Raw genomic sequence first — 26,178 nt, 5'->3', positions numbered from 1 at the left:
CCAACTACAGCTACTGACAATTGACAGTTACATGAAAGCTCTGGTCGGAAAGCGGCAAAGACATTTTCTTTGAAAAATTGTTGGCTGGTCGGAAAAGCAATTATATGTAAGCTGAGTTTCGCCCAGACAGGGTTTTGGCCCATCTGCTGCTGCTGCTGTCCCGCTGCAATAATTTGACAAAGATTGAATATCCCTAAGTATGTTATTTTCCAGTTTCTGCGAAATGGCCGGCAGACTAGAACATTAAGCTGATTTCCACCTGAATTATTTAGGAATGCATTAGGCCCTGCTATACGTCTGCCATTAGATTAATTGCCGTGGCTCCTATTGCTCCATCAAATCGGATCATCACGAGTCTGCAAATCAGAAGTGAGTCTGGATAGAATCTCTGAGTTTGGGTTCTCGATTCGATTCGGTGCAAAGTGCATTTGACAAATCACTTTCGGCTCAGTGATTTGCGTGGTAGCAAAAGTTTACTGGACCCAAAAATATTCGACTATAAGTATCTCACAATGTATTTTTTTTGTCATATTTATCATTATTTATAGTCATGTCAAAAAGTTGCCGCAGGATAAGGATACTTGCCCAAAGTGACCTCGAATTTGATCCTCTGCATAATTATAACAAATTGTGATTCCCAGAAGCGACTTTATAAATTAGCTGCTAATCTGTGGCCACTCGCTGAATTTCGCCGAAATTCGCTCGGCAGATATTAATAAACAAACTGCTTTTGGCATCATACGGATTACACATCCATGTGGCAAGCAATGGAGTGTGTGCACACACAATCCCTCATCATCGTGGTAATCAAGAGGCAGGGATTTTTGCCAGTTATATGCCAACATGACGTAATTACGTTAATGAGCCTCATTAGATGCGCAGTAGCTGCAGCTGCGGGATGGGCAAAGGATGGGCACCGAAAGGGCAACAGTGGCTGCTCCGCTGTTGGCTCCACAATCCCCCTTCTCCGGTTAAGTGGCACGAAAAGTATTTTAAAGCGGTTGCAATTAGGGGCACGATGCCAGGTATTAATGCAGAGTACCCCTGCAAAGGGTTAAAGGCCTTGGGAGACTTGCACACAGAAGACGTGGTCTGGTATTTCCATTTCCATTTCCATTCGTGTTTCGTATTTCGTATGTCGAGTGAACCGAATCCGGCTGCCAGGATGCTGCAGTGATGCAATGTTCCAGGACGACTGCTGCTGTCAGCCCCTTGGGCTCGGATGAATCAAGTTCACGGCTGTGTGGCTCAGTGCTGGCAACTCATGGTTACATAAAGCGGGGAATTGCTCGTAATTAATTTAAGCACTCAGCGATTCAAATTTAATATTCAACTGCCAGATGAGATATGAATAACTGGGTAGCCAAAAAATATGCAGCTATTCAACAATGAATCCCTTGGACCTTTTAACTCATACTGAATATCTAAAGGCACATATGGTAATATTATAGGAACATCTGAAGTTCTATACTATAACTATATCACAGCAAAAGATATAAGATACAGGCAGCTCAGCTGCGATCGAGACATGACCCTGCTGGGCCAGTTTGAAATCATGTCATTGGCAGAAGCAGCTGCAGCTGCCAGCTAATTGTAGTCAAATCCATTATGCAAATGGGCGCGGGGTGAGGGGTATGGGGGCGGAGGTGCTTGTGGGGCAACTCCCTTTTGGCCACCGTTTAAGTGGGGAACAGAGGAGGCGACTAAAGATTGCATGCGCCACTTCCCAAAAAGGGAGAGCTCTCGGTTGCCATGCCATCGTGCTGCCCGTTGCGTTGCTACCGGGAATTTCCTTTCACCACCGAACACCCAAGTGCAGCAAAGCAGGTGGAGGATTTGGGTTGCAGCCTTTTGAGGGCCAGTTGGCTTGTGCAAAGTTTTTCAATCAATTTTTCATATGGAAAGTTTGAAGCAGCAGCAGCAGCGCCCCAAGTTGCCAAGCCCACGGTGCGTATACTCAACAGGTGAACATATGACAAGAAGCATTATTAAATTAATATATAATTTGTCTATGAAGGGGCATACGGAATGAATTCAAGGGCACTGAAGACCATTTAAAGGCGGTTCAAATTTTACCACTTTCCTATATGCAATCGCATGGCGTTCCATTCCAGTCGCAGCACGTTCGAATAATGGTCAAAGTTTGGCCTAACTGCCTTCGATAAAATGTGTTTATGAGTGCCGCAAGCTGGTCCCGAACCGCTGCATTTTATGGCCTGGTATTCGGGGGCCAAGTTGCGATTCATATTTAATTGAGCACGGCCAAATAAACAATGGTGGTAATAAAAGCGTAGCCAATTGTAGCCGTCAAAATGGGGCATTAATTGCAAAATTGTAAACTTATCGGCGGACAGAAAAGGAGGCCCGAAGGTGGTGGGCTTATAATTGGGTAAAAGTAGGCCCAGGTAGGTGTCAATTGAGTTAATTAGCAGATTAAAAGGGAACAACCTTTAAATGGCTTCATAATTCAATAAGCAAAAGGGCGGAAATCAAGGTGGATTGGGCTTGGGTTGCGATACTTACCAGTACGCGTACAGATAATGAGGGGCGTCAAAAGATGATTATCCTTAGCGAACCCGTTTAACTTGGCCTTGCCCCTTTTAATTTTAACTTCAAAAAGTTACTGGGAATTTTCCGCTGAGCGCGGTCTGCTAACTTTAAGCCAAATGAAATGTTACAAGCCCCGAGTCTTGACCGCCACTAACTTGTCTTTTAGACAGCAATTTCCATGGCTTATCAGGCTAGTGCAATCTGAAGTAATCTTTTATTTTGCACAACTACTCGGAACTAGGAAAGTTGGCAGCCAGCATTTCTCATCTTTCGCCGAACTCCTGCCACGTTTTCCCAGCTCGTTTGGGCCATAAAGTTTTGTGGCCCATTTCTCATGCTTATTGTTTTGGATTCCCTTTCCTCCTACGAGTAAACATTTCTATACGTTTGTGTGAACTTTTCCCTGCGGTTCGCCGTATTTTCTGGCTAATGCAAATTAAACTTTCCTAAAATATGTTTCAAAGCGGAGCTCTTGCTCGCTTTATTGGCCTGTTTCATAAATAATTGAAAAACTCGCATAAGTTATTTTAAAATTATGTCGGCTCGTAATGAAACAACTTTGGTGTGTTCAATTTAATTTTATTATGTTTAGCGCTTGCTTAATTTAAATACCAATCAGTGAGCTTTTCAATTCGATTTAAACCTTTTTGTTATATATAAAACTTAATTACGCTCTAATAAACCTTTTGGTGGCTCTCGATTGGTTAATTGAGTAGCTTAAATCACACTTATCCGTCAATCTAAATGGGCATAACAAACAACAATTAATCTATTATTTATGCTTACTTTCAGTAAGCAAAGTGGCAACTTTATAATTTAATTCATTTAATTTAATATAATTTCCGTTAATTTAGCAGCTAATTTAATCGTTGTTCAAGCAACACACAGTTACACATATTTGGTGTATTCACATGTACTTATTCGTAGTTTGATTTACGTGTTTATTATTAACGAGATTGGAAATATTTGTCGGGGCTCAATGCAAATACTTCAATCACCATAATTTATGCGTTCGCTGGCCATTTGTCATTCGTCGAGGGGCTTACGCGATTGCAATTGCAATTTTCCCAAGTGTGGAAAAACTGCAAATGTTTATGCAATGTTTCATTGGATTATTCGGTCAGCTGCAGTGACTGCCTTAAATTATTTCCCATAAATTCAGTAACCCACGAATCGGAACTGAATTCCCGAGTGCGTTCAAGAAAACTATAATTTCATTCACAGCCCAAATTCCGATTTCCAAAAATAGAATTCGCAAAGTATTTCATTTACCTACGCACCGCACTGCAACTGCCACTTATTTTTCCAATGCCTGCATCAATATCAGGTCAATATTTCTAGGACTTAATTGCCATTAATAAAGATACGGACATAAGTGTGTGTATATATGTATAATCTGTACAACAACTTGCAAATATTCTGCTCAAATCGTTGCCGAAAATTCGTAGTTTTGAGTGAGTTCGTGTGTTGCATACTTTATGCGAATGAAATCAGCATGAAAACGCATGGGATCAAAGTGGAAAAGATGCAAAAGTTTACTATATTTGATTTGATTCATGCCGAAAAGCTGAACAACTGCGTACAATTGGGACAAGTGGGGAAAATAAAACATTTTCCATGCTTTTCTATACTAGTAAGCGAAAGCGAAAGTTTCTGAATTGTGTTAGTTAAATATAAAGATAGATGTATGAAACATTTTACAAAACTATATATTTTTTGACTTTAATCTATGTTGTGACACAATGGTAACTATTATTGTGACGCCAGCTGTAGCTTATACGAGCTAGTTTATGCACAGCATTTTTACAGCTTCTACTTGACTGTGAATGGGGAATAGAGTGAAGTCAAACGGTGCGTATGAGTGATGAACCAGCGTTTTATTATTATGACTGTACGGGTTTTACGATTTCCCACCAAAGTATGCACATAACTCGTGGCTATCTGGGGTTCTTACACAACTAGTTTACTTTTTACAAGGATAACTAGGCATATAATATGTACTACTATCAGGGTTACTACGTCACAATGCGAGCTTGTTCAGCGGTGTACAGCTGGTTCTCCGTGGCCCCGCTCACCTTGTCCACCACCACCACGATGGCCTGGAACGCTGGCTCCACCGCATCGTTGCCGGCCAACGGGGCACCACCTCCTCCCACGCCTCCTTCGCCGGACGAGCGCCTTCTGCCGCGTTTCAGGACACTCAGCAGGCGACTGAGCAAAGTTCGGCGACCACGACTCCTCCTGTGCTACAGATTTGTCACCTGCGTGATGTTGGTGGTCGTGCTGGCCATCACCACCTGCGGCTGCTGTCGTCCCTTTTCCAGGACAGGTGCCACCGCAGAGCGCTCAGCTCGAGCAGCTGCCATCTCGTCCTGCGCCACCGGCAGCCACTTGTCCAGGAATTTCGGACGAAAGAGCAGCGTGAACGTGGTGCGGAATTGCTTGCTCATGGAGCAGTACAGAATGAAGTTGATGCTGGAGTTGATCAAGGCCAAGATATCCATCAGGTCACCTGGTGGCAAAAGGTCAAGGCATTGGGTTATTACTTCTTATAGGGAAATGGGAATCTGTAGAATATATTATGGCGTTATGCATAGTACATATTTACTTACTCAGTCTTAGGTAGCACTGCAAATAGAAGACATCTCCGAGCACGGCATTCAGCAGACCCATAATCCCTTGTGGAAATTCAGTGATGAGGAAGAGGAGTAGCACCGCCAGCAGCATCCTCGTGGTGCGATCCGTCTGCTTTTCCTTCTCCAGAGTTTTGCTATTTTTCCGGGGTCTGTCCGCCGCTTTTCCATTGGCCGGTGATTTGGTTCCATTACTGGCAGCCGGAGTGGCGGGCTTGCTGGTGAGCTTCTTCCGCCGCCGCTTGGCCTCCAGCAAGGCCAGGATCAATCGAACCGACAGAATGGTGAGTGCTATGCAGGGTATCAGCTTAATCACTACACTGTATATGAGAAATGTTGCATTTTGCAGCGAGGCGTTGTGCAACGCCAAATCGCTGTGGTACAGCCTATAGACGGTAACATTTCGCACCACTGGCGATGGCGTGGGTGGTGCAGAGGTGGTGGTCGATGTCAGCAGGGAGCTCACATTCAACCACACAGTTTCGTTCAGTGGTGCACTGGTGGGCGTGGCATTCAGGGCGGCCGCCCGGGCACTCAGTAACTCATTACGGTAATCGATTACGTACTGGGTCATGGGAATGGAGTTTATCACTTTGCCATTCATATCCAACTGATCCACATATTCTGTTATGGCCGTGATCAAATAGAGCGACGGCGACACCACCAGTACACACACCACATAGGCGGTGGTTATCGTTATTATAGTGGTTCTCATACCGCACCACACGCGATTCTTCTGCGGATAACCCACCGCTATATACCGCCAAACAGCCAGGGTCACCGTCAGCCAAATGGAGATGGTGTGCAGCACCTGGGCAAAAATCGAGTGGAACTTGATGAAGCAGGCCCAGCTGTAGCTGAGCTTCTCCTCCCGCGGCAAACTGTCCGTCAGGATGTAGTCGTGTATGGTGTAGGGTATGTACTCCAGCATAACTGCCAGGTCGGCCACGGCCAGACCCGTGAGTATGGCATTCGTGGGGGAGCGCATCTCCCGCCGGGTTAGCACAATGATATTCAGGGTATTCGCGATGGTGCCCAGGATGCAGACCACCAGCGAAACATAGCCATGCATGTTCTTGTAACTGAAAAAAAGAATTGAGAAAATTTAGAATTAGCTGTGAGCTTAACTCTTTAATTCTACGCAACAATATTTGAAAATGTCGTATAATAACTTCCTAAGCCCATTAATCCATTAAAATTGTTTGAAAAACCAACCCGTCTTGTGACATTAGTTTAAGCAAATTTTATTTTTAGACTATTTTCCAACTCTCTGCAAGGATCCAAAAGTTATAACCCAGCACGGGACAGAAGTGTAATAAAGACACAAATCGAAATGTTGTGGGTGAGTGGCAGGCATTTCCCAAATTATGTTTCTGTTATTATGCTCTAGTTAGCCTTAACCAATTTGTTACTTCCATGTCTAGTCCGCTTTCTCGCAGCAAAGTAGGCAATAAAACCATCCGAACGCCATTTCCGTTGACTTGCCAAGCAGCAGCGTTTGCAGCACTGAGGCAATAAACTCTCGGGTGCCTAGGGCTTAAGCCAGCCACGCCCACGCCGCCCCCTTCTGGGATAAACATTTTACCAGCTTTTGTTTAGTTTTCGTCGAGCGCTTTGAGGCTAAAAAAGGTGGAGGAGGAGGAAAGGCCCAGGCGCAGGAGTCAAATTTCTGGGCAAAGTTTCAGGGAATTCGGCACAGGAAAAAAGCGAGGCAGCCCTCAACGGTTTCGGTTGGGTTTTGGCTTTCGGCATTTCGCCCTGTTTATTTTTTGCCTTTGTGCAAGTTGCAGCCAACAAATTAGACTTAGCATAAAATTTATATAGGAAAATGCGAGGCGAGACCCACCAACACGACACTTTAGCGCCTGCAGGATGCAAGTCCTGCGGCTGACTGGTGGGGAAAAAATGTTTAATATACTCCAAGCTCTCCAAATGGAGTGACACGTGTGCGTCCTGCTGGTGCTGCTGCTGGTGCTGTCGGTGGCAGGACTTTAGTTAAATTGTTTATTGCTGTCGTGCGAAATTCCCCATTCACTCGAAACAAAAAGGGGATTCCTGGCCGAACGACAGTTTTATTGGAGAATCTAAGCCAAATTTGTGGGCAAATTTTTAGTCGTGTTAGCCCACACTGCAGGTGGTCGGTCTTATGCAATCCTGGCCGAATTTCCATTCCAATCTACATAGATGAGAGCTTTTTGCCCGGAAAATGCTTGCCAGTTCCTATTAATTTGTTTGCGAACCAAATTTTTCCGAGCCAACTGAAAAAACTTTCTGCACCGGCAATGCAATCAGTTGTAGTGGGAGGAAAATGTCTCTATTATTTCTAGCTAGAGTAGAAAAACTATGCCCAACTTGGCGTAAAACTCTCGATTCTGAACTTATACCTTTCGAAGGGATTTCATTGAAAAACCCGGGATCCCCTGGATTACACAGAAAGAAATAAATGCATAAGAGTGCTGCAGAATAACGTGTCTGAATGTATTGACAAAAGAGAATTAATGTTATACTTTTATAATTATTTTCCATATTTTATAAATGTGAAAGCTCAAAAGCCATGCCTTCTATGTAAATTGATATAGTTTTTACAATCATATGCATTTTCCGGTGTACTACTGCTTGTTTTGCCTAGTTTTCTCGGTATTTGGGTTCCATTTCGACAGCTAACTATGCCTGATTTCTGGGCCAATAACTTTGAGCCAGTACGCCCCACCTGGAGCCCCGATGCCATCCCGGTCCAAAACAATTCCAGGACTTCATTCATGTCGTCGACGTTGTTGTCGTTGCCGCCATTCATCAACATGGATTATCAAAGGCCATAAATTAGACTCGGGGATGGCTGGGAGTCTGGATTTTTAGCCAGGTGAAATGCTGCGACGACGAACCCAAGACTGTACAGCAGGCAAAGTTTTTGTGAGTTTGATGAATGGAGTTGTAAATTCCCCAGGAGTTAGTTGGCCGACAAGACGAGGGTTGTGCCGCCAAAAAGTGTCGCCGGCATTCGGAAAGCGTTTCAATTTCGCTGTTTTTGTGGCACGTAGACACACCTCACTTCGTATATATTTTGTGTATCCTGTCCATCAGCATGAGAAGCCTTTAACATGAAATGCCAGACGATGTGTGCCTATTTGTTTTATTTGTTCGGGGCGTACGCGGCCGCAAAAAGCGACCATGCATTTGGTAAATTAAATATTTTCCGAAAGCAATTTTACACATTTTTTGGGTCTTCGGTTTTTGGGGCTTTTTGGCGTTTTTTCTTATTCTTTTCGATGGCTTTTCTCGTTGGCAACGGAGAGTCGAACGCCTTTGTGCGTTCTTTATTATTTATGTTAATTGCTTGTTTTGTGCGTGTTATGCTGCGGTTTTTCCTTGGCTTTTGAGTCCCTTTTCGCTTTGCCATTAATATTGCGTATACGTCACGTTGCCGCCAGGGAAAGGGTTCTTCTTCGATGTGTCAGTGTGTGACACATTGGCGTTTGAATTGTATACTTTTTTTCGGGTCTTCTGGCATTCTGTCGTTCTGGTGTTCCTTTGCCGCTTGAGTGGCGCCTGGAGACGGCTGAGTGGGTGCTTTTGGGGCGGTCTGCGTCTGTCTGGGGCGTGACAGCGTCAAGTGTCGCCTCCGCTGGCAATTTGGCACGTCTTTGACACAAAAGTAAATGGCCAAGTGTTCTGGCTACACATCTAATTGCCATACAGTCATCTTTCAAACTCCAGCTACCACCTTTAATTAAAGCGAATGCGGCATCGCATTCTGGGCTGCTGATCCTGTGGCCAGCCACTTTGTGGCCATTAACACTGCTGCTGGCCAGGCTGGCTATAATTAAAACTAAGAGCCCTGGTCTAAGAGGTGACCCTCGGTGGCTGTTTTGCAACCGTAGAGTGAATAATTCGCAGTTCACTCGGAGTTCACAGCTTCATCACGGCAAATATATGACCATCAATGATTTATCTGCCGATTGGATTATGTTCCTAATTTATGAAACTAAAAAGAGAAATAGCGCCATGAAAAACTAGACATTTTTGCATGGCCCATTAATCAGTACAGTTTATTACGATAAATCCGAATTAATAAATTTAAAATTCTGCTGGTTTTGGCAAAAGAAAAGTATTGTGTTACTTTATAACATATTTATTTAAGAGTAACTAAATAGCTTTGTGGGCAGTTTAGATATGATTTTATCTGCAAAAATCTGCATCGTCACCTTAATCGAAGTCTAATCGTGGTAAATGCACAATATTGATAGGTTTATTGGCCAATTGACTTAACTATTTATTATCGCTTACATTGTTGAACTTCGGAGAATGGTGACTCGACTTAAATTACACGAATTAAATTTCCTAAGCCGCCATCAAGTTTTTAGGGCCGCTATTAATCATCATCTCGAGGTTTTACGACCGACTGGCATGCAACGAATATATAAATACTCGCAGCCCGGATTCACTTTTTTATGGGTGCAGCAGATGGCCACTTGGAGGGCCCGCAGGATATGGTCAATTAAATTGATTTCAGCCATCAATTGTTGACCTTGCTGTTGACAAATCTGTTTTTTGTTTTCGTTCTGCTTCGTCGTTTAATCGCCCGAGAAAATTGTACGGCAAATCAAAATTGAAGCTCCCCCGAAATGGGGCGATAATCGATTTCTGAACGATTCCCTTGCCCCAGCAGCTAATGGCTATGATGTTGCCACCACCGCCTCCGCCCCCGCCCCCGCAGCCAACTGTTGGCTTATGGCATTGTTGTCGCCATGTCTGGTGGAAAAGCCCCTTGGCCTTGATCGTGACATTGGTGAAAGTCGCTTACCTTGTGTGAAAATTATCCATGCCGCTGCCGCAGTAGAGCGGCTCAGTTTCATTGTTGCCACCGGCCATTGTTGCAACAGCAACAGCAGAAGCAACGGCAACTGTTGCAAGTCCTTTGTGATTGTCGCCCGTCACTCACCGATGTTGCAACTGGATTTGCTGCCAAGGACAGCCGTGCAGAGCCGCCTTCCCAGCAGATGCATTAATAATTTATTATCAAAGGGTGGCCCCTGCAAATAAGGATAGAGATAGAGATACATTTAGAGTGGGATAGTTAGAGGCGCCATTGTCCAACTAGACGTATAATTAATGCAAGTTGTAAATTGTTGCGTACATGGCCGTTACCCCATCAACTAATGTGATTAAATATTGCATGGAGCACACTGCTGCTGTTGTTGTTGTGGTCGCATAGTGGCTGCCCTAAGCCGATTAGTGAATAGCCAGCAAAATGTATATATATATATTTTCCCAGCATAGTGTCTGCAAATCGGGGGCTTTTCCTTTTATCTACTCCGTGCAACGCCTGCTGAGAAGGCTGCCTTGCAACTTAATTAGCAGCGGGAAAAGTGCACTTGCGGCGAGGATAAATGGGGAAGTTGAGATAAGGACTAGTTAGCTACCCTCCGAAGAAGATATTTATGTGGCAAGTGGCTGACTAGAATTCCGAAGGAGTGCTTTCTCTAATGGATGCAATGCAAAAAAAGTCAAGAAATAATGCTCCTATTCGAATCTCAGCCACTTTTGAGCCGCAAAGTTCAAACCCTTAAAAAACCAAATTCCAGCTGACCTAGGATGGCCCATAAATAATTTCATTTGGCCAACGGCTGGGCTCATCAAGCAAGCTGGAGGAGATCAGGATGGACCGCAACTGAGTGGGGAATATAAAATATCTGGAGCCGTCGTGTGGTCTAAATTAGATTTGTATGGCTGGAGCATGGTCAGAGATAAATGCCATTTTTCTTGCCTCTCCTTTTGAGGGATTCTTTTTTTGAGTTCGCCTTGTCCGTACAATTTCAGCCGGACGTCGGACGTGGGCAATATGTTATCTGCCACCAAACTATAGTACGAGTATCTCTGCGTGCATGCTGCAACAATTTCCTTGCGCAAAGATTTTAATTGCATTTGTTAGGCAGCTACAGCTGCAGATGGCGGACGGAAAAGCGTTGGGAAAGCGCTGGAAAAGCGGGGGAATGTGGCTGCAATTAACACGTTCCACGAGGCACAGAAACCGCAAAGCCAGCACACTGTTTAAATATGCATAGAGGGCAGAGATACAGTGGAAAGGCGGAAGGCAAGGGGCGCAAATTCACGGAGAACGAGCAGCTAATGTGCAGGAAGCTTAGTAATTTGATTTGCAAATTTCCATTTGCTACCAATTTCTTTTTTGGCGTAGCCTGTAAATAGGCCAAGGGGCTAATCAAGTACTCAAGTGGCTAAAATGCAATTTATTTGGGCTCGCTGCGTGGAAATTAAATACTGTAGCCACACCAAATGGCGGTCAAATTAATTGATTGATGCTTTGCTCCGTTTGACTGATGTAATTGTTGTGCCCATTATTATGACACAAGACAAATGGCCAAGTAATATTAATTAAAATCGTGCCGCGCCATAATTCGATTATATAAATTAATTGCCGCTTGATGAACGCCGTTATGCAAGAATATGCCGCTCAATCCCCATGGTTCATTCGAAATTCGATACAAACTGCTGCCGCCCAGCGGAAATAATTTTGTATAATTGCGAATATATAGTGGCTATATGAGGCCGGATGATTGCTCCGTTCATCACGAGTGTGCCGATGCGGTTGTGTGTGAGTTGTGTGTGTGCTGTGTGTCCTGGTGAGGTGACAAATGAAATGATTAATGAATGACAGCTGCCGGTTGGCCGCAGATGTATGCTATAATTTTTGCAAACAATGGCAAAGAATAATACGCTGTTGCTATGCAGAAAGTCTGACAGCTTAACAGATTACATGGTAGCATAATGAGAGAAATTGGGGATGCTGAACTCCTACAATAATTATAACAAATAATTTCTAGAGTCCTTGCAAATGTTGTATACCTCAATCAAGTTCTAGCCAGAAACAAATTATTCATTTGTGCATCTGAGTTGGTAGTGACTTGATTGGGATTACATATTTTTGCTGAGTGTGGACCATGAAAGGCAATCTAATGGCGGGCCAGAAAAGCATTTTCATTTCAGGACAGAGCAGCAACAATGAGAGCGTAAATAAGGCCGTCAAGTGGGTATGAGGTGAAAGCGAAAGAGGTATTAAAATCAAAACTTATTTCCGCTTGACAAGAGGGATGCACGTACATATACATCAGCTCGATAGTCGGTGGTGGTCCAAAGACCTTGGTGCTTGGTCCTCGTCCGATAAACCAGTTATGTCACGCCCATATTGAACGGATTCGTGCCGCCATCTAAATCGCAGTGGCAGACAGGACAGCAGATATGTATGGGGAATACCCGGAGAAGAAACAGCACAACACATCCATGGATGCTTAAGGTGGCAGGGGAGCCGGAAAATGGCCAACAATCGCAGCGAAATGAAATTCAAGCTGCGGGGAAATCTTATTTTTGATTCAAGCCAACATTGAGTTCCGCTATTTGCTGCTCTTCAAACTAATATTTGCTCCTTATTGATTATTGATTGATTGTTTTGCTACCCTGTTTGCTTTTCCTTCGCCAGCTGTTTGTTCTTCGCTCCGTATTTGCATTTTTCTTCTTCACGTAAGCAAACTTGTTATTCGCTGCTTGTTTGCTTTGCTTTCTGCAGTGGCATTACTTTAAATTGTTTTCTAAATGGTTAGCCAAAAAATAAGAAGGCAGGAAGTGCGAAATATCGAGACCGGAAATAAGCAGAAGTCATTCCCCGCCACGCCCGCCATGTGAAGATGGACAGCTGGAGTTGCTGCTCGAGTTGATCAAATTTAAGATAAGTGCTTTCGCCAGCCAAGTGGAAGGAATGCTTACCCTCCAACAATTTGGCAAAGTAAACCTTAAAGCTACTGACCGGGAATTTAATGAGCGAAACTCTTGGCAGCTCGTGTCTCGAGCAGGAGGAAAACAAAAAGATTAGAATTATACTATGCCATTAGTGCTCTCAGCTTTTCAGCGTTTGCAGCGTGTGTCAAGTGCGTCGAGCGAAGATAATGGCCAAGGTCACACGGTGAAAAATGGGAAAATTATAGGCATTCTGTGGCATCACGTCAGTCTTTCACATCCCATTTAAAGGTGTCTAAAAGTGTGCTTTATTTTACACACGTCAATGCGACTTTAATTTAAACTCATTTCAGGCTTATACAAGATGATAGTTCTCTTTGAAACCAAGACATATTTTCCACTGCACAGCTAAGCCTTATGAGAACTCAGCCCCCGCTCCTTGAGACTCTTTTGCCGGATGTTTTGGGGGGCATGCGGGGATTCCCCGGCGAACTTTGTCACCCAAACCGCTGGAGGGCTGCAGCCGTTTGTCACGACGATGACTTGATGGCGACGCCACTTGGCTCACATGGACACGAGCTGCCAGTCATGGCAGCAGTCTGAGAACACAGAGGGTCTAGCCTGAGGAGTGAAATGGCGGTTGTGCATGGGCACACAAGTATAAATACAGCTAGAGCCTGCTAATATTTGTGTCAGGATGTCTGACTTCCCTGCAAACATCCTGTCAAAGTTTTGTTTCGCTACTCGACGAGAAAGAATCGCTAAACAAAAATCTGTCCTTGTCGATGTAATTAGACGACATGCGAATCGCTCGTTCGCCATGATTTCGGCACGTTACTCATACGCACAGGTGGCCGCAGAAGCCGCAACCTTGTGATACACATGCTGCGCAGGCATAATTCAAATGTCATCCAGTTGTCATTGTTCGTTTGGCAAATTGCTTGCTGCCTTCGCGAAAAAATTTCCATGGAAATGCTGTCGCAGAAATTGGAGTGTATGTTCGCCTGTTGACTGGAATTTGTGTATCAAGCATACGTCATGTTGTCTTGTCTGAGTGAGTAATTCGCCAGAAACAACAAGATGGGAGATTGCTAAAATGGAGGATACTACTAGGTGAGTGGGTAAGCCCAGGGCTAATTTTAGTCTCAAAGAGTTTTAAGTATTCAAAGCAGGGAAACTCGCAGACGAAATGGAACTCTGTCTGCGGGGAATCAATTGTTCAGCAAATGAGATTGAATTTCGAGTAAGCGGATCATGCAGCTCTGGCATATACATAAGCAGGCAGTGTAACATTAATCATACTAAATTATAAGCTGACTATGTTACTCTGCTGTATTTTAAGCCAGGTATGTGTAATTAACTTCATTGTTTTGGCCAGCAAGCAACCGCATTAGCTTATCAATGCAATTACACATGAGTTCATATTGCACCCACCCCCAAATGTTTGACAGAATTTCGGTTTTGCTTTCAGTCTGCTGGCCAACATTTTAAGCCCGAACCTCAAAGAGATAACACTGAATGGGATGCATGTTTTGGGCCGAATGGAAACGTGTTGCCTGGCAGACCAGCAATTTGTTGCTTTGAGACATGTGCAAATAGTTTCGGGTGGCAGTGCAAGTTGCTTCACTTTGAAACAATGCTGCTCTTAATTGAGTGGCAGAAAGACGAAACTCATGGTGTTGAAGAAGGTTAAAGATGCAGAGAATGGTCCCTTGATTGTCAGCAATTTGGTCGCCCATTGGGTTTGGTAATTGCCTATCCATTTCAGGGCTCTGTCAACAAAGTTATTAGGAAAGTAAACACCCACACGCCTTTCAATAAGCTCAAATCAAGCATGAAGCACGTGTTCCCGCGGTAAAAATACCTGCTTTGATATTGGCTTAATTCGCTGATAGTGGCAGACAGTTGCGGTCAAAAAAATAGTGCAGCTATGTAGTTGCTTCAATGAACAGTAGTGTGTGCAAGGATATAAAATCTACATATACACCAATGGGAAAACTTAAGCATCATTATTGTTCATCTCATTAACGAGGTAATAATCCACAAATCGGTATGTAAAGTCATGCTAAAAGGACCATTACTTCGACCTTCTCTGTTCTAATAAGCAGGTGGTTCTATTTCCCGCCTTTGGCTGGGGCAATAACAATTGGCCAGCTTGTCAAGTGGCTGGCTGCCTGGTTGGTCCTGGCCGCGCCCCCTTTCGGCCCGCCCGCCCTGTTTGCTTAGCCATTTTGTTGAATGGCACTGCTTGACTGGGTCGCCTGAAGAGCCCGAGTTCTGGAGAGGTCGTCGTCTATCATTAAAGCGAGGCATTGGGGCGCAACGGAGCCTTGACAAGGTCGGTCTGTCAGTGCACTCGGTGCCAAATAGCATTCACCACACACCGCCCACAGATAGCCATTGAAAGGGCGAGACAAGGTCAGGGCGAAGGTGTGAACGTGAAATGAAATTATGTAAATAGCGAACGGCAAAGAGTAATTAAAAATTTGATCTCGAGAAGTGTAAATTTGTTCAGGCAAACGGCGAGTCGTCAGAATAATTGAAAAAAAATTGCAGCTACTGTTTGCCTACTTCTACTTTTCTCAAAATTTGGTTAGCAAAGTAATCACTTAGCCGGCTACATTTAAAGCCACTTTTAGTCAACGTCTTGCACTTCCGACGCCAGAAAATTGTTTGCATTTCGCCACAGTGCTTTGGGACAGGAAATGCGTTTTCTCTTGCCCGGCAAACAATGGAAATTGTAAAATAAAAATGGTTTGCCTGGCCGCAAAGTGCAGATAATGACGAGGGGAAATGCCATAAAACCAGAACGGAAATGACACTTATCGCTGTGATGGTGTAGGGATATTTCCAGACAAAACTCAAGGCAACTCAGCACACATTTAAAACCTACTTTAAGGACTCCTCAGCCTTCATTCACCAGCAGGTGGAATCCAGAGGAGATTCGGCGGCCATTGATACCGAGATAATAACTCAAATGAATTGGTTGTCGAGGGCCTTGGGGCCCAGGTCCTTTGAGACGCTCATCGGGCCCAATAAAAACGCCAGGATGGCAGGACATTGTGCACTGATTTGCAACAACAACTGGGGAAAACAGCAAGAGCAAACAGAGACATCAAATGGGGCATTCCAAGGAGCAAACTGCAAAACAGATGATTCCGGCATTATCATTCCAGCTCAGTTGTGGTTCTACTGCTACTGTTGCTCAGCGTTAAAGTAAACGACATTAATGGAAACATCAAAGTAATTTGATTGCATTTTCTCCCCCACAATGGATATGAATGAGCAGTGCGACGCTCTGGCAGCCCAGCGAATGGATGAATTCGCATATATATGGGGTGTATTGTATAAGTTGATGGTTACACAGGGACAAAGACTATCTGAAAATAGTACCGAAATCAAAGTTATTCCAAGAATTGAAAAAGATACGAACTCCTTTGCAAGGAATTTTAAGAGCCTAGTAAATTCGTTTTCCTTTCAGTTTTCAATTCTTTAAAGTGTACACATTTTTCGCCGTGTATCTGTGTGTCTCTGTGCGTATCTGTGTGTCTACCCCTGGGGTGTTTGTGTGCGTGTGGGCTGCACGCATAAGTAGCAGGCATGGAAAACGGGCTTCTACCAGTCTCTCCCGCTGTTCTGCCATTGATATTTCACCGCCTGCTGGGCCAGCGCCCCGCCCCCTTTTCACCAGCCGCCCTCTTAATGGCATCTCATTTTCATGTGTGTTTTCCACGAACTACAGCTCGCTCTGCCTCCATTTTCTCAGTCTCTGTTGATGCTGTGTTAATTTCATTTGGCCAACACAAAAATAGACAACACGAAATGGAATATGTCCAGCAATGTAATTGCCATGACCAAAGCAAATAAAATTAGGGCCAAGTCCGAGGACGATACGAGCTGAAGGCCACACTTAAAGTAGCCTTAGCCGAAGGACTCGGCATATCTATAATCATAACTCATAGGCAGATCTCACCAGCGAATGGTGGAAAAGGCTGCATGGCCACAGGCAATAAAAGGACTTGCGAAGCCAAAGGACGATTCAATTTGGAGGCCGAACTTTAAGAGGATTTAAAATACTTGTAATCACATTTAAAAATACCACACAAAATTATGCAAATTAGAACGGCTTATCAGCAAATGGTTAAGTACGGAGGTTCTGCGCTACCCAAATCACTTTTTTTCCCTCATTTCTGAACCCTTCGCACATAAATTATGGAAAATTAACCCTAAACGACTCATTTAATAAACATTTTGGCCTACAAATGCACTCAGCTGACTTAAACGCACCTGAGACTTCCGAGGTGTTTGTCATATTTATTTATGGGCCCGACACCATTTTATTTATTTATATTCAAATGTAAGGCAGTTCTGCTTAAATCAATGTTAGTTCAGTTCGCCCCATTGTTTCTGGCGATGATGGCACCCTAAATTATGCAACACCAAGTCCTTCGCAGGACGACAGAAGTTGTGGGTCTTCTGCGCCGCAGGCCTTATCAGTTCCAGGCACAAACACATGTCCTTATTTTCGGTATGCAAATGCGTCCACCCACGCAGATGTTTGCGGTTGTTTGTCTCAACTACACTTTTTTCGTCTAAACTTTAAAATGGAACCGCTTTTTGGGGCAACCGTTGTGTCAGCTGCCTGGCGATTGCTTGACATTTGAGTGGTTGACGACGCAGACAGAGAGTTCAGGCCAGGGGTCAAAAAATAAATCGAAACAAGAGTTTGTTCTCAAGGAGTTCTGTGCGTTTCAATTCGAATCACTCAAGGTTCTCATGGCTCTGGCACTGACGCTTGAAAAGGAAAGTCTATAAAGTTGAATATGAAATAATGTGTTGACCTAAGCTCAATCTTGACAGGTTTAATGGAGCAGAGGAACTTTGAACTCTTTGATAAGTTTAATAAAGTTTTAGTATGGGCTCTCGGCCCATTTAAGCTTGTAAAGTTTTTTGAATGACACAATTTTTTAATAATACTGGGATGAAAATGAAGGCATAGCATTTGCTACAGGTGCATTTAAAAGATACTTCAACGCGCCTATCAAATATCTCATTTAATCCAGGAAATTGTGATGTGTCAATGCTGGGTGGCCAACCTTAATTTCCTAGTTATCCGTTACTCTGGAAATATGTCTGAATCGCCAAGTCTCAGTCTCCGACTTGTGTTATTTGCTTAACCCCTTCTGGCCTAAATCAACAAGCCCACAACACACAGACCGGCAGCCAAGTATTTTCACGCGCATTAGCTGCTCGTTTTCAGAGGCTTTTCCCCGGCAGGGTGGGTGGTCGGGCAGAAGAAGTCCCTGGGAAAATATTTGGCCTACGTAAAATATGCAGAAAGTTCATCATGAAAGCAAATAAAACGCATACGCCGCGTGGGCCCTGTCCAAGGGGTGGCTGTCAAAATATGAATAATGGCGCAGCCAGACGAGCACCTCGGATTGGTTGCCCTTTTTTTGGGGGCTCATATTTCCCTACGCTTTTCATTTTTTTTTTTAATAGCAGCTGTAAAAAATTAAAAGCCTGCAGCTGCCTGCGGCTGCACAGGAATAAAAAGAATACTGCCAAGTCAGCTGTAAATAGCTGAGCTCCTTCGTCCTGCTCCTCTGCTCCTCAGGTCCTCGTCATTCGCTGAATAAATACCAGCAAGGTCAAGTGCGTGAGTGGGCGCCTACTTTTTCTCTACAGAATACAGAGAAAAACATTTAAAGTACAAATTCCTGGCTCAACGACATATTTTAAACGTTTAAGGGAGGTGGCAAAGATATGTTCAGATGAAGCAGTCCTTTGATAAAAATGCATTCTTGTATCTACATTTTCAGCGGCTTTAGGATTGATGAAATGTTTTTCTCTTAAATAGCTATTTATCTCAGTGCATCAGATCGTGGGAGGTCTTAGAATATAAATTTTGCATGAGCCCCCGGATGGTTTGGGTGTTTTCTGCTGACCACTTGACAAAATTTGGGGCTGCCTTCGATGGAGGAGGCGTGGAGAAGTGAAAAGCAGTTCGAAGTTTATGTGCCTACGTGTCGGCCATAGTTAATTTATTATCCATGGCGGGGTCCTTTATTTGTTCCCCGCACTTTAAAACATTACGGCTGTCTCTGCTGGCAGCTTTAATCAATTGCTGGGAAAGCTTTTTATCTGTGCTGTCAGGCGAAAAAGCAAATTATGACAAAATGTAACCATAAAAGGCGGCCAAGACGCAGAGAGTGCAGGCGCAAAGTTACCCTGTCCCCAGAAATGTGCACAAGATTTGTGTTACAAATGCTGGTTTATTAAGCCATGCCTATACTTAGCACATAAATACCCGCCATGATGACACTGCCAGTGGCAGAATCCTGTGTCATTAATCTCCCATTCCACGTGAAAATTGGACCAGGACCAGCTCATCGCATCGTATAGCACCTAAGTCCTCGCTTCTGATTGATGGGTATCCATTTGCAGAGCTGTTTTCGTTGCCTCCATATAGACGCATAAATCACATAGTCTGGTGCGTTCGTGCATGCAATTTGCATTTAATTTTTAGTTAAGCCCTCGATGAAATCTAGTTTCGGGCGATTATTTGTCTGACTCAGCTGGAAATCGGATCGAATGTCGTCGCCGGGCGATAAAGTGGGTGACAAATTGAATGGCATTTCCCGGGTATCCAAGGATTCGAGTGATTCGGTGATACTTGGAAACCGGAGTTCGGACTGCGGACTGCGGACTTTTGCCTAATTAAGTTGCCCATCTAATTTCGCCAGGCAGACGGACCAAGGCATTAGCACTTCTCTTCACATATCATCAGCAGGACGGGCTGGACTCGCAGGACTCGCTGGACGTGCGCCAAATGTCATCAACACTAATGGAATAATTTGAAATCTACTTAGCTGGAAAGCAAGGACAATGGGTAGTCGAGTTGGCCGCTCTTCCCGAAACTTTCCCCCATCAACATCTATCTCAGCTGCGTTTGTTGATAATAACATTATTTATGTTGTTTTAATTATTTTACGCATTTTACCACAGAGCATTACAATGAACTCGAAGTGGGCGTGCCGCTCGCCGCCCCACGCTGGGCAGGATTCTGCCCTGCCCTTTGCTCGCCTTTTGTAGTTCTCATTAAGGACGAGGCGGGCTAATTAAATTAAGTGAGTGATGTGAGTGGCACAGGGTGTCCATTAACTTGTACAAATTGCGAAGGACTGCAGATTCGAAAGGCTTAAAGACAAACATGTTTTCGCACTTAGGAGATTTGTTGACAGAGCCGAGAAATTCGCTTGTAAGTTCCCATGTACTTGGGCAAATTTGTCTAAGGAATTGTCATTCAGCTGGGGGCCCTAAATTGTGTACTTTATTCGGGTTTCCTATTTATTGACACCCTATATACATGTACATTGTACGTGCATGTCCTATCATTCAATCCACAAAGTAAATATGGCATTACTCTGCATTTACACTAATCGCAAGTTTACTACTGCCGATAAACGTGACAAACTTTCATAACTCTTGGCAAAATAAAAAAGAAACAAGTAAATATTTACCAAACCCGAAATGTAGCCACATAAAAGTAAGAGCTCGCATAAATTGATTCACTCGTTTGCTTATTATAGCCAACGATAGCCCAGTGAAATTAGTTCGAAGGAGTGGAGAGCCAATTAACTTTGGGCCAAGTCGAAGTTTATTTGTAGAATCGGTAAAACAATCATCAAAGCAGATTATTGTAATTGAGAAACTGTAATGGGCACAAGGTCAAGGCAATTCCTGATTAGAAGGAAATGAAGCCGAAAGGATACAAAATAGTAAGTAATTCTGATTTGCCTGAGGGTTATGAGTGAGCTTAAGGTGGTTTTCTATAAATTATGAAACTAACTAACTTCCTCTTAATTATATTATAAATGCAATTAGGTAGCGCAATACTTCATTCTATCTTGTTGCACTAATTTGTACATTCCTATTTCGATTAGAGATCTGAACTAAGGACCCTGTGCAATTGCCCATTCACCAATTCTGCCTCTGTGATAGGAGGGCTCGGAATCCTTTGACATGCGAGTATCGTGCACAATTCCCTTAATTATGCGCCGCCAAGTGAACCGATTGCACTTTATCGGAATGAAGCACGCACTCGAAAAGGTCATCAGCCGCCATCGATGGCTCGGATCCGGATCCTTGGACTAGTTTATGACCCAATTATGCCAAAGTGTCTGGCAGTTGGCGATGCGTTTTCGCGCTATTGTAAAACCGCCTTTACATCAGAGCCCACAGTTCGGGCTGTAACCATGATTTGTTTGCTTGACTTGGCTGACACGAAGCCAAATGGCACACGCACACAGGCCGATGAAGCCAGCCCTTTGGTCCGGAAAACTTTGTTCCAGATACTGGGAAAACCACGGAGGGAGCTCAGTAATATCAGAGATTTAAGATGGAATTAATAAAGTTAATGTATCTTAACGAAATATCTTTAATAATGGCTGCGTTCTATCCATCGTTTAATTCTTCATTGGAACTTCTAGTTAAGCGATTGTGCCATCTTGGAATTTATAACTGCTGATTTTTCGTTTTCTGCATAGCATAGTTCCATCGCTTTCGCCTTGATTGCTGCAATTGCTTGGCAATAAATAAGTGACGGAGGCGTTTGCAGTTCCAGAATGCTGTCTATTACGTGCCTGGCAAGAAAGTAGTTAGAAGGCGGCAGAGTTCGCCTCCTCCATTGAAATGTAATTTAAATGGGGCTCCGTAGCCCCGTTTTACGTGTTGGCCTGGTCGGATCGCTGCGGCGGTGGTGACATTTATGCTATTGCCAACCGAAAGCTGTTATTTCGAGCCTCCCAGCTGTGGATTCGTGGAAATCGTGGAAATCGTGAAAATCGGGCGGAGGAAACCCTTTGGCGTTTGGCCGTCTGCCAGGCAGCGGAACGTCCTGTCATAAAGGCAACTATTACGGGGACACTTGATGGCGTCCTGGACGACGGGGATATCCTATAATCAGCAGCAACGGCGACTAATGGCAGCACTTAGAGCTCCTGGCCAGGACCTTCTGGCCGGACTCTCATGAAACTGTGATGAGGGCAGGTCGAAATGATTTCGGCATACTGTTAAATTCATTGGACACATTCAGCCGCACTTTTAATGGCCCTTTGCTGTTGCCAAATGTTGCGGATCCCGATGAGGCAGCTTCATTAAGGTGTCCTTGTTACGGGCTCCACTTTCAGTTCTGAACCCAGCTGAACCCAGCCAAGTTGAGACAGTTTATAAAAACATATTCCTTAAGATTTCGATTATATTTCGAACGAACCAAACAACCTGTAGTTCGATACTAACCAAAAAAAGAAGCCAAGCTAGCATCGCTGATTCAGTCCTGTCACGTCGCCAGCATTTTGGCTCAGCTTGTACGACATTTAGCAATTAAGGGCGGAGCTTTGGCCAAATGTTGCAAATCATAATCACAGTTTGCGCATCTTTTTAGGCGTTTTTACTTTTTGCGAAAAATTTGTTTGCATTTTGCCGCGCTGCTTTGCAGCTTCGCTCCACTCGAGCGCTCATAAATTATGCAGGAGTCGTCCCCTGGTTATTTTTGTTGGCTTTTTGAATTTATGATGCCAACTTAAATCGCGAATATACCGCTCTCTGTTTGTGTTCACTCGAGTTGGTGATGTTGTAAAGCGCCTCAAGTGTTCGCCACCAACATTTTTGTCACAATTTTTGCTGTCTGGGCGAAAGTTTTCACTTTTTTTGTTGGCGTTGTTAATAAATTGTCGGTTGCAAAGTCCGAAACAGGAGTCAACTTTTCTATGACTGTGTTTTTTGGATATGGAACGAACGTGGCTCGAGGCAATCGCGTGGGTGGAAAAGTAGCCTGTGCAGTTCAAGTTTTCCGAATCGTTTTCCAGTTGCCATGGTGCTATTTTTTTGTATTGTGGGTGGGAAGCTTATCAAAAAATATGAAATGCAATGCAAACTTTTTTGGTATTTCAATTTTACTGCCATTCAACAGTTTGAAATAAAGTTGTTTAAATGCATTCTATTTCGTATGATATTTGCAATGATAAGTTATACTCGAGCGGCATTATGTGTAAACCAGTTTTTTTAAATGGAATGTAGTCTGGTTTCATGAGATTTTAGTATAAATGGAATTCGTACCAACCAATGCAAGCAAACATAAAATGTTGTACTCTATCCTCTGTTTTGCCAATGAGAGTGGCTTTAAAAAAACATGCGCGATATTAAATAAAAATGTGCGTGGAGGGAAATTTCTGAATATTTATTTAGCTAGAAAAAACGTAATGGGAACATGCACCGAATTTAATGTTTCAATTGCCTTAGCCATCTTAAACGCTCTTGCCCGTTGGCAGGACTGAAAGTAATTTTAATGTAATTGGCATTACGTGAGGGGGATTTGCTTGGTATTTTTGGCATATCATTTTCATACAAATCTGATGCCAGGCACAGGCCATAAACACCCATAACGGGAATACCACCCTTCCAATCACGACGAACGAGCATAAAAAATAAGCATTGCCAACAACTATGCGCTCACCAATACACACTCACAGACACACGCACACAAACGCACCCGCAATGATGTCAAGGCAGGTCAACTTTTCGAAAAAAGAGGAGAAAATTTGGGGGACAGATTGGAGTATGGGAAAACAATCGAAATCAGCAGCCCCCTTATCACAAATCAACTCAAATTACGAACTCAAACACGCAAAAAATGAAAGCCAACGGATATATTTGTGCGTGCATAAAACAAAGGCGAAAACAACCACACCTACACACACGTAAATAAATGAAATTCAATAGGAAGAGCCGAGGAAAATCTCTACAAATTTTGACTTCGCAAATAAAGTAATATACAGTCGATAAGGCAAATCGTCAGACTTGATTTGGATCATTATTACGCATACGCCGCGTTATGCAAATCAGACAATTTTCTCCCTGGGCCAAAACAGCGCTAGTGAACCGGATATAATTTATAATTTATAGAGGAAAAAACGGCCGCAAACGAAAAAGTAACAAAGTGCCATATCAAGTTTGACGAGGCAGTTTCCACCAAGTTTTAACCAAGGCAAAGTTTTAACTGATTTTTGATTAAAATCTTATCGTATCACGGCGGCAGGAAGTAAAAGTGAACCGAAACCGAAACGGAAACTTTGATTAAATTTTCCGTCAAAGTCATCCGCAAAGTCTAACATATTGAGCGCCACGAAGAGGCTTTAATTAAATTTTATTTATTTGTTGTTTCAGCAAATTGACAGATGACTTTGTTTTTCGTTTTTGATTAGTTTTCGGTAGGCTAACGAGGAACAGAGGAAAATCCTCTGCTTACCATAAACAAACATATACTCACGGCAAACATTTTTAGGAACGGCAGAGCATTCTATTGAGCACTTGTTTATTTTGTGGGAAAGCTTGTTTTTCCAAAAATGTTCGCAGATTATCGAAGAAATAACGAAAACGAAAATGCGTGCATTTTTTAAATGTGCTGCACAATGCATAAAAAATGTATGTATTTCTTTGCCAGAGGATTATTGTTTTAGGTTTATTGGTTTCCCGAATATGTAGCAACTATTAGGAGACAAGTTTATAGAGCTAAGCGGACTAAAGGATTAAATTGCAGATGGACTGAAATCTTTAATTTGGCATATAATTCAGACGCTTGGATTGCCTAACGCTAACAAAACCATTTGCAATTAAAACTAAGCTAAAACATTAGTTTGCTTTGCCAGTTTATTTGCCGAAGGCTTTGTTTTGCATTCTATGCCACTCTTTTCCCACTCTCGAATTTTCTTTTATGTTTTCCGATGTCACGTGCAAGCGGTCAGCTCTTGTATTTGCCTAGTGCCATTTTGTGATTGTTTGCATTGTTCCAGGAGCAGGACAAAGTCACTGTTCTGTTGGCTTTTTTTATCTTTCGTTGATATAGAATTCACTGGAACTTGATGTCGGGGACAATGGACTGCCGAAGGGATGGCTAACGGAAGTCCTTGAAGGGTTCCTGCGAGCGCAGCTGAAGGACCTGACCCCTTGGAATCCTTCCTTTGTCAACATCCGAACTTCCACTTGGAAGGCAAGTGCTAAGCAGAAATGCCTCAACACTCCATTAATTTCTACGCTGGAAAATGACAAAAAAGGAAGCAATCTCGTTGCCCAATTGACTAGACTGCCATTAAGCCGGATAAATTCGCCGGAAATCTGCAGAAAATGCGACTTAACATTACTGCAATTGTTTGATAAGCGTTCAATTACTCTCATGTCGAAGGACTTTCAAGTCGAGATAGGAGTCTCCTTCGAGTAGCTTTAAGTTTCTCACAATTTATGAGAGCCACTCGATCGGACTTTATTTATCGGTGCCCCAATTTGACATTTAACTATTTACAAATAAAAAGGACTTCAGCTCCCATCCCCGTAGATTCCGACATTTATTGCACTGCGCACATAGGTTGATAATTTATTGCCACAAATAATTTAATGGGTTGACACTTACTGCAAACTAGACCCAAAAATTTTGTTCCCACGCCGAATTATGCAAATTTTTCAACAGCTGTTCTGGGAATATTTCATTTGCCTAATGCATTATTATCATTTAAATCTTGTGTTGGTGTTCACGATTTCTGTTTCATTTACATTTTTATCGATTTCTTGTAATTTATGAAGTTTATTCACTGATTACTGTGGATAATATAACATTTTTTTACACAATTCATAAAGATAAAACTAGAAATATTCCATCGGTTAGAGAAGAAAATGGAAATGTACATAAATCTTTACACGGTCCAATGCTCATTGTCTTTTAAGATTTAGGCGAACTAGCTCAAATTAAAATTACCGTTTAAAAAAATGAATTTCAATTGAACAGTTATATTTTAATTTATTTTTAATTTCACTTACAACTCTTTAAAAAAAAATGGAAAATAGATTCAATAAGTTTCAAGTTTTTCGTTCAATGAATGTAATTAGCGATTTATTTTTAAAATTTCTTTAACACCATGTTGATAAGTTTTAAATTTGTTGAAAATACTTTTCACTTGTGTAAGATAAATCACTGGAATTCAGCTAGTAACGCAGCCGCAGCGCACGGAACGCAAAACGCAACTGAGCCGAGTGCATGGAAGTCAACAAATCCGTGAACGGTTCCGTTGCGTCCCAATCAGTTCTGTTCTGTTCAGCTCAGTTCGGTTCAGTTCAGGATGGTTCGGTTCGGCTGGGGATATAGTATTTACTTGGAGGGACCGAAGCGCCGACGATGCGAACGCCACCGAGAGGCGAT

At 43.1% G+C, this 26,178-nt stretch overlaps 1 protein-coding gene across 1 annotated transcript; it reads right to left on the bottom strand.

Annotated features, from left to right (window-relative positions):
* Positions 1–3,122: 3,122 nt before the first annotated feature.
* On the bottom strand, positions 3,123–26,178 carry LOC117141447 (sex peptide receptor). The gene is made up of 5 exons (XM_033304901.1): positions 25,930–26,178; positions 25,396–25,580; positions 9,985–10,213; positions 5,163–6,265; positions 3,123–5,062 (listed from the first exon to the last, which is right to left on the bottom strand). The coding sequence occupies exons 3-5, from the start codon at positions 10,050–10,052 to the stop codon at positions 4,797–4,799; spliced, it is 1,437 nt and encodes a 478-aa protein (XP_033160792.1). The 5' UTR covers positions 10,053–10,213; positions 25,396–25,580; positions 25,930–26,178; the 3' UTR covers positions 3,123–4,796.

Source organism: Drosophila mauritiana, chromosome 3L (genome assembly GCF_004382145.1).
Source record: "Drosophila mauritiana strain mau12 chromosome 3L, ASM438214v1, whole genome shotgun sequence".
Classification (NCBI taxonomy): domain Eukaryota; kingdom Metazoa; phylum Arthropoda; class Insecta; order Diptera; family Drosophilidae; genus Drosophila; species Drosophila mauritiana.
The sequence above is the reverse complement of the archived record's forward strand: the minus strand, read 5'-3'. Positions and strand labels throughout refer to the sequence as shown.